General features: G+C 36.7%; 1 protein-coding gene across 1 annotated transcript in view; it reads left to right on the forward strand.

Moving 5' to 3' along the window:
• LOC120623233 (KH domain-containing, RNA-binding, signal transduction-associated protein 2) overlaps nucleotides 1-13,611 on the forward strand; it is a 314,271-nt gene that overhangs the window by 129,491 nt on the left and 171,169 nt on the right. Inside the window, exon 2 of the mRNA XM_039889154.1 lies at nucleotides 1,203-1,368. Coding sequence (XP_039745088.1) covers nucleotides 1,260-1,368 — 109 coding nt within the window. The 5' untranslated portion in view covers nucleotides 1,203-1,259. The remainder of the gene's footprint in view (nucleotides 1-1,202; nucleotides 1,369-13,611) is intronic.

Here is a 13,611-nt window from a genome sequence, read left to right on the forward strand (position 1 = left end):
GCATAGCAGCAACTCTAGTTAGTGGCAATATAAAGTATAGCAGTAGAACATCCCCTGACGAGCTCTGACACAAAAAACTACTACTAAACTAAATTCTCACAATGACTTCGATTGTTTAAACGGTCGACAATATCGAGTTCGAACTTGGCAGCAGTTCTGAAAGCGACATGTTAACAATTCAGACACTTGGATGTAATTCGATACGATCGACTTATGTTTGTGTCGAATACTTGTGCTCAACATCGAGTCACCGCTGACATCCACAGATCTAAAAACAGAAGAACAGGTTCACAAGTTCGGTATTCAGAACATATTTTTGAGCTAATTTGTGTTTCATCATAATCATCAGTTAAATCGATTGATTCTACGGCTTGACATATGCCTTTGGAAAGTTCCAAAATCTAAAGTCCTTGGCAGCTTGTTTCCAGCGGCTCCCTGCGATTAGATTGATGTTGTCTGTCGACCTCTTACGGGGCCGACCAACGTTGCGTTTTCCGGTGCGAGCTCAACATTCCAGCACCTTGGGACCCCAACGTGCATCGGTTCTACGAGCTATGTGCTCCGCCCATTTCCACCTCAGCTTTGCGACTCGTTGAGCTATGTCGGTAACTCTAGTTTTTCTACGGATCTCCTTATTTCTCCATAGCCCGCTGAGTGACTCTGAGAATTCTCATGAGCCCCATAGTAAGCGACCACGTTCCAAATCCGTAAATCATCACTGGTAACACGCATTCGTCAAAGACATTGTTATTCAGGCATTGAGGGATTTTGGACGATGATGGAGGGATTTCACGACATCTCGCGAAATTTCACAAACGATGCCTATTAACATAATTTTTATATCTCTGTAGCTACTTTTTTTTAATGTACCATAAAGTGTATACATTAGTTCATTCATTCATTCATTGCGTTATGTGTACTATTAGTACTTCTAACATCTACTACGATCACCAACCCGTCTACCTAACGTGGTGATTCTGAGGCTAGAGCGGGTGACGTCTGGAAAGTGTTAAAATTGCAAAAAAGAAATGGAAATGGAAACATACAGCGAGGCCTGGTAGCATTTTTGGTCCTGTTGTAGTTTGCGGCGTTCTGAAATCTGATCCGTTCGTATCATGCTCTTAGCAACTCTAGTAATGCACTTTAGATTATGGACCAAAGTTATTGTTCTTGAAATTCATCTTAGTTATTTTTCTTTACAGGTATCACAAGTGTTGTGCAAAGGAAGTGTAGTGCAGTGATGTGCTAGTGTCGACAATATGGAAGCGCCTTTGCCTCTGGAGGTTGAAGACGAGGGCAGGCCTCAGCAGACCTCCTCGAGCGGAAGTGGCTCTTCATCCGGCACCGGCTATTATGGACATAAAAATGGTGAGTTTTATTTTCATCTCTTTCTGCAGTCGATCACTGAGAATCCTCAATCATTCACTTTTTATCAGCCTCAAGTCAACTATTTAATGTCAACCACTCAATTCACTATTAAATTTTCAATGTCGACCATTAACAGCATGCTTAGCACTGGCAACAATTCACTCTTTATCATTCTCTGTCAGCCATTGATTGTCAGCCATTCACTGTCAAACATTAACAGCTCAGTAAGCAAACATAACCATTCATTCTTTATTATTCTCTGTCAGCCATTGATTGTCAAACATTCACTGTCAAATGTTAACAGCCCACTAAGCAACCACAACCATTAGTTGTTTATTATTCTCTGTCAACTATTTATTGTCAACCATTAATTCACTGTTGAATATTAAAAGGCATTTAACCAACCACACACATTCTTTCTTGATTGTGACAGCATTCTCTGTCAGTTTTATAATTGTCAGCCATTTAGTTGTCGACCAAAAACAATCAACTTAGAGGACGGTCAATCAATCACAATCAATCATTCACCGTTATTTATTTATTGTCAGCCGTTAATTTTTAACGGTCGCTAGAGACTCTTATTCATATGCGACTATTCTAGAGAACCAACCAAGCGACTTGAACTTACTATTGTATCTCAAATATATTCGTGCAGAACAGACGTAGAAAAAAATTATAAAATTACCATTATAAATTTCAAAGAGAAAACTGAAAAGAAAAGCAAAGATACATATTGGATGCACCCTTTGTTACAGGAAAGGAGAATAAATTGAATTTAAAATATATTTTATCAAGTAAGATGAAGCGGTGATTTTTTTAGATTATTCTGTAAAGTCTTTGCATTCATTCCCTTTGTGACTTACTTACATTGTCTTCCAATACATTATTAACTGTCCATCGACCTCGTCCTCGAAAAAACCGATGCTTTATTTTAATTATTAATTATTTATTGAGTGCTAGACCGGTATTAGGAATTTGGTGGTACTTACTGTTTGTCGCGGTTAATATCACTGATATTATTAGACATATTTTAAAAGCCCACCAATTCAAATTGAAGCAGTGCTGTGGGTCTATATTGCTCTAGAAGCCAGGAAAGCCAGAAGGGTACCCAGCACTGGGACTTTGATAGTCTAATGATCCAAGTAAACTATGACATCAAACACAAAAAGGATATTTATTTGTGTTAAAAATATAAACATATTGAAACAGCTAGATGTAGACTTTAAACAAATAAACACATTTGTTTAACACAGCCCCGGGGATGGAATGAAAATACCCGATGCATTGAAACTAGAACGCAGTATTTACTTTCAACACATATAGTGCTTTGTTTTACGAGGAACCACGGGCATGCTGTTAGAGAAATTGAAAAATATGTTACTCCGTTCAGGAGGTTTTTTCAACATAGACACAACCCTGTAAACGTAGGTATACTAAGGCCCAGCGCAAACGAAAACACATTATGAAACAGACACGAACAACTGCGATTAGTGGCTTACTACCATCGCTTAAAGCATTATTATTTTAAGATTTCTGTCGTTTTGTTTTAGGATAATAATCGTTATATTTAGGATGACAAAGTACGACAATTTAACTGTAATTCAAAAATAAGCCCTAGGTAATAGGTATGTTATCATAGGTTTTAATATATGTGTCTTAAGTATTCATATACGATTCTGTACAATGAAATTGCTCAATAAAGAATTTCTTAAATAAATAATAATAACCGTTGGTCACTAGGCATAGTATAAATGCAATATAGGGAAATAAAAAAATATGTTAATAAATAAATAAATAAAATAAATAAATAAATGTTACTCCGTTCATGAGGTTACTTTAACATAGACACAACCCTTACTTACTACCATCGCTTAAAGCAATATTATTTTTTTTTGTTGATGACGTTTTGTTTTAGGATTATAATCCTTGTTTTTAGGATGTTGCCAGTTGCTACTTCTGGACAAACTGGTTTCGGTGCTTGTTGCTTGGTTGCCGGTTCTACACAAATGAATGTCGTGTCCTCTGCACGAGACAGGCAAATAAAGTGAGCAAACCTATACAATTGCGACCGAATAGTTTTTGATTTGCTATCCATCGGTATACAGAATCTCACCCGTTTCACCATCGGTTCGGAATACAGAATCTCACCCGTTTCAACATTTTCGACAGGATAAACTGCGACACTCCTGGCAGTTGCGGCCTGAGAACTGTACCACTAAACTATAGCTCTCATACTCGCGATGCCGAAAATAGTATATGCCCTTTTTAATGAGTTTTATAGCGACTAAATATAACATATTCAATAAATCCCTATTTCACGTAATGTTATAAAAATTAACCTTAAGAACAAAAACAACTATTCATTATAAAGTCAATATTTTTTGAGGATGCTCCGGTTTCGGACCGAAACGTGCGTAGAGAGTACATTGCAGAAGATCGGTTTGATGTGGTGTATTTGAAGTGTATTGATAAATACTTATTCTTCGACGATAAATAAAATCTATGTTAATAGGGCAGATAGAACAAGCGTCCTGAAACAACAAACTTAGCCGGTGTTTTTTTTTTGGTATCACCATTTCACATTGTCGTTTAAAACTATTAAAGAAGCAACCTGGTTAGAGCAATAATTTACGCCCAAGCATTACTATCGTTGACGTAGTCCTTAATACTATAATAGGACTATTCTATAAGCTTACGTTTAATACAAACTTTGAACTTTTTAAGAGATATCTCCAAGATAACAAATGGTAGTTTGTTGTAAAATAACAGTGCCTCTCAAGCGCAGCGGTGAGTGCTGCGGTTTTAAGTTGGAAGTCCTGGGTTCCATTCCTAGTAGGGACAATTTGGGAATTTATTATTTCCGAATTTTCTCTAGTCTGGTCTGGAGGCTTCAACTGTTACCACCATACCGACATAGCCGTGCCTCTAAGCGATTTAGTATATCATGGAATTCCGCAAAGTAAAGCCTGCTTCTATCCAATAAATAAATAGTAACAATAAATAATAAATATAGTTCGAAAACAAACACATCGCCACCTAGCCCCAGAGTAAGCGTAGCTTGTGTTATGGGTTTAGTACCCATTTAGTATGACTGATGAATATTTTAATGAATAATATACCTAAACACTAATAATAAACAGATGAACACCTTGAAACTGAAAAACGTTCATGTTCATCACACAAACATTTTTCATGTCGTGGGAATCGAACCCACGTCCTTGGACTCAAAAGGCAGGGTCGCTGCCCACTGCGCCAATCAGCCGTCGTAATATATAAATAGTCCTAGTCTCATTTAGAAAACCAGCAATAATATGCATGTTTATTTCCCAAACAACCCATCATTTTGTTGGACTTTCCGTGCTCTTTGCAATTACACCCCGGTATTAAGAGTACCTAATTAAGTAATAAAATAATGAATTATACTATTCCTAAAATGCCTTCACAATTGTTATTCGAAATCGGTTGTTATTTAGTTTTATAGAGTTCTTTGATGACATAGCTACTCCAATTTCATAGTAGGTGTTAATATAAATAAATAAATAATAAATAAATAACAAGGTTTATTCATATAATATACCTTGGCCAACGAATTAGTTTGGCCATCCAAAGGGGCAATGCTGCCAGCATCTCAGGAATTGTGCCTCGCAGCGGTGGTTTCCAAGACGTTTTAGATTTTATTTAGTTTTACATAGTTGATTTTAGGTTATATTTATAAAACAAATATATTAAATAAATATACTACAACAATACACACAACGCCAACTAGCCCCAAAGTAAGCGTAGCTTGTGTTATGTGTACTAAGATAGCTGATGAATATTTTTATGAATATAATACACATAAATACTTATAATATACAGATAAAAACCCAGACACTGAAAAATACTCATGTTCATCACACAAACATTTTTCCAGCTCTGGGAATCGCACCCACGGCCTTGGACTCAGAAAGCAGGGTCGTTAGCCACTGCGCCAGTCGGCCGTCAAACAAGTTAAGTCAAGCTGACTGTTGACAGCTGGCATTTGACTCTCCTATCACAACCTCTGCCTATTACGTAGTATATACTACAACGTTTATTACGGTTTACAAATCCCATATTCAATTCAATTCTTGTTTATGGCTTTTGTCTGTGCCAAGTGGGCACAAGGTCTTGTAGATGGACAAGGCACGAAGGAGATTGACAAATCCCATTTTTTTTTTATTGAACTGTCAACTATCAACTGGGGTTCAAGGTTGGCGAACGAGGCGTACGGGGTGGGCTTATGGTATATATCCAGCAACAGAGTGGAATATCAGTGTTATTAAGTATTACTAGTATTTTACATACGAGGAAAAATCTATCGGGAAAAGTCACGGAACCCATTATCAAATCCGATACACGCACAGCCATTTTTTTAGTTCCACAACATTGAATCTGATAAGGCCCCGGGCAACTTTCTATCGGCTATTTACAGTGAAATTACTTTTTTGCTGATTTATATCTTTTTATGTTGGTTCAAGTGCTTTTGTTGAGTTTGTTCTTTATGGAACAAACTTAGTGGATTCAGGGAACTCGGTAATGGAACTTAATGATTTATGTTAGACTAGCTATGCCCGCGACTTCTGCTCAAAGTTTCTCGGAAGATTGAGATGGATATTAAATTCCCGAGTTGCATACAAACCCGCCCCTAAAAACCAAGCTACAGCAAAGCTTTATAAAGTAAACTGAAAAAGATTAATTTTCGTGAATTTAACTTTAAAAATAATAAGAACGTAAGTTCAAAGTCCCGTTTGTACTTTTTCATATTTGTATGAACGCTTTATCTGATATTTCAAGCATAAAACAGTCAAACGCCAGATGAGCAATTCTTATCTTTTTCTGAGACCTATAGTCAGCAAACTCATAAGAAGGCACTTAGCGGGCGATGGAAAGGGCTATGCTTGGAGTATCTCTACGTGATCAAATCAGAAATTTAGAGATTTGTAGAAGAACCAGAGTTACGCACACAGCTCAACGAGGCGCGAAGCTGAAGTGGAATGAGCGGGGCACATAGCTCGGAGAAAGGTTGGACGTTGGGGTCCCAAGGTGCTGGAATGGCAGCCCCGTCGTAAGTCGACCCCAACGAGGTGGACAGACGACAGTAAGCGCGTCGCAGTTAGGACCAAAGTAGCACATAACCGTTGAATTTGGAACTCCCTACAAAATACTACAGCAGTGGACGTCTAACGGTTGATATGATGATAGTCAGCAAACATGTTTAAGAACCCTAAACCTATTAACGTCCCATTTCTGAGCACAGGTCTCATAGTAGAGATGGTTTAAGAGTGTAAACCCACCACGCCGCTTCAATGTGCATTGGTGGGATTTGGTGTTATCAAAAAATCTGTGATAATAACCGGGACCGAAGGCGTAAAGTTCCCGGGTTAACGGCATCCGGGTTGACACCGCCAATTTCATAACTCCAGCACCGAAAATTCTTCAACAGAAAGACCTACACAATACCTAACATTTATTTCCCCGAAACGGGATTCGAACCCTGGGTTTCGTGATCTGTTGAACATGCTAACCACTTAATGAATAAGGCAGTTAAATCATCACAAACAACAAGTATTATCAAAAGATTTACCGGTCCGGTTTTGTTTCCTCATCAATAAAATTATTGATGAGGAAACAAAATTCGAATTACGAAAATACCAAAAAATGCCAGCGAATTCATAAAAATCAATCAATAATTCTGATCTCTCAGACGTCTGCAGATGACGTGATTATTAGCGTACGATCTCCCTTGTCAGAGGTGATAAAGGAGGTAATGTAGCGTGCTGCCATTGAATACACCTGCACCAATTATTGGATTTTAATTTAAAATTTATTATCATTGGGACAAAATGGAGTGAAAATTACGCTAACTGTTTATTTCGTGGATATAATTTGCAGTGATAGCATTTGCTTAAGATGTTAAATTTCAGTGGCCTACGGTGTCAACTCCTTTAGAACACCAATACTGGAATTCAATAAATTCAAAACATAGAATCTAAGGATTCATATATTAAACAGTAAAAACGCCTTGCACACGCGTCACTTTACAGTCGCGGAAGCTCACAAACTTTCCCATTTTTACATTTCATTCACTTAGAACATTAGAGGTAAAAGAATTATTGTCATCTGCTAAATGATATGAAAATGCCCTCCCATCTTCCGTCTTCCCTGATACCTATATTCTGGGTACCTTCAAATCAAAAGTGAATAGGCATCTTCTAGGCAAGCGCGCTTCATCTTAGGCTGCATCATCATTTACCATCAGGTGTGATTGCAGTCAAGCACTTGTCTATATATTTAAAAAAAATTATGTGTACCGTTCGTTCGAGAAACCATTCTAAAGTGAAGTGGTTTTTGACTCTTAAATATAATTCGTCCACGGTTTCCGTATGTTCTTAGTTCTGTGTGTACGAGTCTGCATGTGCTTTTAGTTTACAGTTAATGAATTTAGATTATCAATTCAAGTTACCTTAACGACAAATCTGGTACCCAAAGCGTTTAGCGTTTAGGAAACGATTTCCTTTATTTCACTCCAAGAAAGCCTTTGATTTTTTTTAAATTCCACTACAAGCCCTTTACTGCAATGTCATCGAATGGTAAGTGTGATGCAGTCTAAGTTTGTATCATGCTAACCTGGTGGGGTTATGGCTGTTATATTGAACCCATTTTTTAATCGCTTTGCGGTACGTCAGTAAGGTGTTAAATCGCATATGTATTCAGGTTTTATTACGCTCTGACCTACGAAAGGTGCTCTTAGAAGTGTGGAAGAACAATGCATAACTATTTCAACTAATAATATAAATGCGAAACTGCGTATGTTTGTCCTTTTTTCACGCCCTAACTTAGCAACTAGTCCACTTTATTTTTGGTATACATTTAATAGAAAGGACGGAAAATAACATAGGTTAGTTTTTATCCCAATTAAACTAACGGTTTCCAAGTTATTTGTAAAAAAAACGGTAATAAACGCGGACAAAGAAAGCGGGCAACAGGTAGCCACTATATACCACGCTTATTTTGTACAAGTGCGTTATGTACAACATAGGTAATTAGTGCTCGCAATTGCTTATACATATCCAAATGTTCAGGTTAGGTACAAAAAAAAAACTCTTAATAAGTACTTATAAGCCGAAAGTTCGTGGTAGATTTATTATTATATCCCAGACACAGATATCTAGTTAGGAGTTCAATATTCAGCCAAACATACGGCCAATTAATCTTTTTAAGTAATAATTTTAAGTGTATATACATTTATTTGCATATCCTTGGCTGAAAGTGGGTTAAATGTATGTAAAGAACTCTTTTCTCGAGTTCATATATCGAACCTTTTCTGAAAGTCACCAATGTTTTTACAGTGATAAGTGACATTTAAAAAAGATGTTTGAGAGTTTATTTTAAGAAGAAACGTTTTGATTTTAAAGTCCTGAAGTAAGGGCTTTAAATGTTTGTGATAAGTGACATTTAAAAAAAGTTCGATATATGAACTCGAGAAAAGAGTTCTTTACATGTATCACTAAGGTATATATACTAACAATAAAGAAATTATCAAATATTCACCCAAACACACGGCCAATTATTCTTATTTATAATAATTTTACGTGTTTATAAATTAATTTGTATAACCTCGGCTGCAAGTGGATTAAATGTATCACCAATGTATATGTACTTACAGTAAATAAACAAATAAATTTGAAAGACAATAAGGGTTTAAAACTCAAAATTAAAAAATCAAAATTCATTTATTTCAAGTAGGCCTAATATAAGCACTTTTGAAACGTCAAGTCTGTCTGTTTGTAGTGATTCTACCACCGGTTCGGAAGGCAGATTCTACCGAGAAGAAGCCGGCAAGAAACTCAGCAGTTGCTCTTTTCCAACATCAACAATTTACATTTTGGATTTTAACTGAATGAATGAATTTTGAAATTCATTTTTCTATCATGTGAGAGCTGAATGCGGAGCCGGATGCTTCCAAGCAACCTTGTCATTAAAAAAAATCATCAATTGTATAGTAACCTCGCTGTAATAAATGTGTTTTAACAAATTCTTTAAACTTGTGCATTGGCAGGGCCAAAATCACCTTAGGAAACATATTATAAAAGCGTATACTCAATCCCACAAATGATCCCTGTACCTTACGCAGACGATATGCAGATGACACTAATTTATGACCATTTCTTGTAAGTCGACTGTTTATGTCCACTTTTTGTTTATAAAGACTAATATGTTGTCTTACAAATACTATATTGTTATAAATATATTGTGAAGCTACAGTAGGTTCAGTTTTATAGTCCCTTTTGTACAGAACCCTAAAACAGTTATGTTAAAGGAGTTCCGTTATTAATTTATAATCGTTAAAAAAAGATTAATGAGACATTTTACACTCGCGGCTCTGAAAAGAAATTAACATTTGTTTGTGTCAAAGCAAATCGTAGTTCCAATTAATTCTACTCATAAATAAAACTGGGGATTGATAAATTATTTTACTTTTCCTTTTCATTATAGTTCTTTTGTTAACAAAAGTTTTCTTTAACTTTGTGATCAACAGCTGTTTTAGAAGGTTTAATTTGATTTGAATTGTTTTTGATATTTTCAAAGCCTTAATAGCATAGTTGTAAAAAATAATTAGCCCTTAATAAGAGGTATCAGTTTTTTTTTTTAATACTTGATAGACTTGCGCTTGAAACTATCATGCCTGATGTAAAGCAATGGTGCGGTCTAAGTTGGGGCGCGCTTGCCTAGAAAATGCCTATTCACTTTTGCCTTTTGTTTGACTCTGTTTGAATCTCTAACATTTACGGTCGTATTTTTCATAAACAGTCTTATACTTTTAATATTCGAAGAATTTGTTAGTTAATTTGAGTGCGCTAATCTCTCAAACCACATTTATTTTTATAAGTGGCACGGTGGGCTTATACATATTTAGGTAATTTAGCATCACGGTACAAAACGAGTGAAACCGCGGGATACAGCTAGTATATTATTATGTTCTAAAATCATCACTGATTTAGACATTTTCAATTTTTCCCGCTTTAAATAACCTAATCTCGTTAGCGGAAAGGAAAATTGCTAATGATCTTTCAGTTTAACAAGAAAATATTTTAATTTGTAAAGTAGCCTAATTTGTCTAAAGTAGCTTTAGACTAAATTAATGAGAAAATTTGGACATGACAGCTAAGTTATGGATGGATAAGAAAAAGTATCCATTTTTCATCCAATTTTGTAACGAATTATCTAAAAATTTTGAATTGTGACTACAGGATTATTGGACTAAATTTTGTAACAATTCATTTAAGAATTTTACGCTAGTCACGTGAAATTTTTAAATGATTTGTTAGGATATTTGGACTTTTTTTAAAGGTTCATTTTTTTTTCAAATGAAACTGACTTCACCTTTTTCATCATCATCAGAACGGTTTGTTTTATGAATATAGACGAGCGCTTCAATTATGCATCATGTCAGCACGGGTTGGTGGGCTTTAACGATTATTATTGCATGTCAGTGACAATTATCGTTAAACCGCCAAGTAATACCACTCCGCCAATTTTCTAATTTTGAATTATCGTTATTTTTTTATTTCACTACAAGTTGACCCTTGCCTGCCATCTCACCTGCTCGTATCTGATGGTGCAGTCTTAGATCATAACGGGCTAACCTGTTAGTGGTATGGCAGTTAAATTACATGTTAATATTCACACGAGTTTAGATAGATTGATAGATACTACTTTATTGCACACCATCACTTCAACCGATTGAAGTCCACTGCTGGACATAGGTCTTTTGTAGAGAGTTCCAAAATCCACGGTCCTGGGCCGCTTGCTTCCAGCGGCTCCCAGCGACTCGTTTGATGTCGTCTGTCCACCTTGTTGGGGGCCGACCAACACTGCGTTTACCTGTGCGGGGTCGCCATTCCAACACCTTGGAACCCCAATGTCCATCGGTTCTCCGAGCTATGTGCCCCACCCATTTCCACTTCCGCTTAGCAACTCGCTGAGCTGATAGAGATACTCCCAACATTGCTCTTTCCATCGCCCACTGAGTGATTCTGAGCCTTCTTATGAGGCCCATAGTAAACGACCATATTTCGGATCCGTAAGTCATCACTGGCAACACGCACTGTTCGAAGACTTTGGTCTTCAGGCACTGAGGGATTTTGGACGAAAAGATGTCTCGAAGTTTCCGGAACGCTGCCCGAGTTGGATTCAGCGGTTCACCTCTTTCTCTAAATTGGACCTACCTAACTGGATCGTATGTATACTCGTCTACAATTTTTATTGCACACAAATACAGCGAAATTAAATTTACACAAACATCGGTATGCAATGGCGGTCTTATTGCTCAAGCAATCTCTCTCAAACAACACTTGTGAAAAGTAAATCGAATGATACAGGGTAGGGACGAAAAAAAATAAGTTTACTTATACTACAAACAGTTTCTCAGTACAGAGGCGCAGGGGTGAATCACCGCCAATTTCAAACCTACGTCTTGGTACTAAGAATTTTTTGATGAGATAACCCAGGACCTCGCGGTCTGCAATGGAACATGTTAAAAGTTAAATATAGAATCAGGCCACGGGTCTCCCACAATGAAAAGGTTAAGGCCGTTGTCCACCACGCTGGCCTAATGCGGTTTGGTGGACTCCACACACCCTTGAGAACATTATCGATAAATCTCAGGCATGCAGGCTTCCTCACGATGTTATCCCTTACTGTTGAAGCAAGTGACATTTTATTTACTTAAGCATAAGCATAACATAACTTACAAATATATCTTATACTAGTATAATAAAGCTGAAGAGTTTGTGTGTTTGTTTGTTTACTTGACCGCGGATATCTCAGAAACTGCTGGTACGATTTGAAAAATTCTCTCAGTGTTGGAAAAGCTCATTTATCGAGAAAAGCTATAGGCTATAAATAATCACACAAAGACCAATAGAAGCATAGCACCGATGAAGAATATTTCGAGTGTCGAGGTTGTTTTTCCTTTCGAGACCTGTTTGCGCTGCGCAAACAGTTAAAGTTTCGATAAAATAATGTATGACGAAGTAGTTCCCCTTTAAATCTTCTAAAAAAAAGTCCGGGACAGTATATGCTTATATTTTAAGGTTGACTTAGACGCGGACAAAGTCGCGAGGGGCCGCTAGTAATTAATATACCTAAGCATAAGAGCTATAAGGGATGAGTCCCAATTACTCCTGCCGTAATTATTATCATCCCCTCAGCCGTGTTCTACATGCAGGTCAGCGTGGCGTAACCCTTTAATTATCCAGCCGCCGCGCAGTATGGCATTCATCGAAATTCTTCCTATATTATTTGTAGGGGTGTGTATCTACATTTTTACTGAATCTAGGTTCTTTAATGTTAGTTTAGTATTGTCGTGGCTAAATTTCTACTGAATAAAGGGTCCTTTAATGTTAGTTGAGTAGTGTCGTGGCTAAATTTCTACAGAATAAAGGGTCCTTTAATGTGAGTTGAGTAGTGTCGTGGTTAAATTTCTACTGAATAAAGGGTCCTTTAATGTTAGTTGAGTAGTGTCGTGGCTAAATTTCTACTGAATAAAGGGTCCTTTAATGTGAGTTGAGTAGTGTCGTGGTTAAATTTCTACTGAATAAAGGGTCCTTTAATGTTTGTTGAGTAGTGTCGTAGCTAAATTTCTACTGAATCCAGTATCTTTATTTTTGTTAGTTGAGTATTGTCGTGGCTTGTAATCTCACGTGTTATCTAGGTTATCCTTACTAATATTACAAACGCGAAAAAAAAAATACTATGGCAATACACACATCGCTATCTAGCCCCAAAGTAAGCTTAGCTTGTATTATGGGTACTATGATGAGTGATGAACAATTTTATGATGAGTATTTTATTATTTTTTGAGCTATGTAATGGCTGTGTTGTAGATGGGTCTGTGGGGTTGTACTAAATGCAGGTCCTGTATTATTAGTTGAGCTGTTTGTATCATGGTTCAGGTCTTTATAATGTTGGTAGACTGGTGTTTTAGTTTGAAATTCTATCAATGAAAGTTCTTAATTATTTGTAGAGATGTGTTTTGGCTTGGCTATGTTTGTTTAATCCTACTCTTATGAATTTTCCAACATTTGTTAAAGTTGTTTCTTGGCTATGTTTGCGTTATTTTACTAATGTGAATTATGGATGTAATAGCATAATAATTGTTTGGAATTCGGCTTTACTTTCGTGGGGACCGAGTTCGAACCCCGGCTAGTACCTCTCAAC

Source organism: Pararge aegeria, chromosome 1, assembly GCF_905163445.1.
Source record: "Pararge aegeria chromosome 1, ilParAegt1.1, whole genome shotgun sequence".
In the NCBI taxonomy this organism is placed as follows: Eukaryota; Metazoa; Arthropoda; class Insecta; order Lepidoptera; family Nymphalidae; genus Pararge; species Pararge aegeria.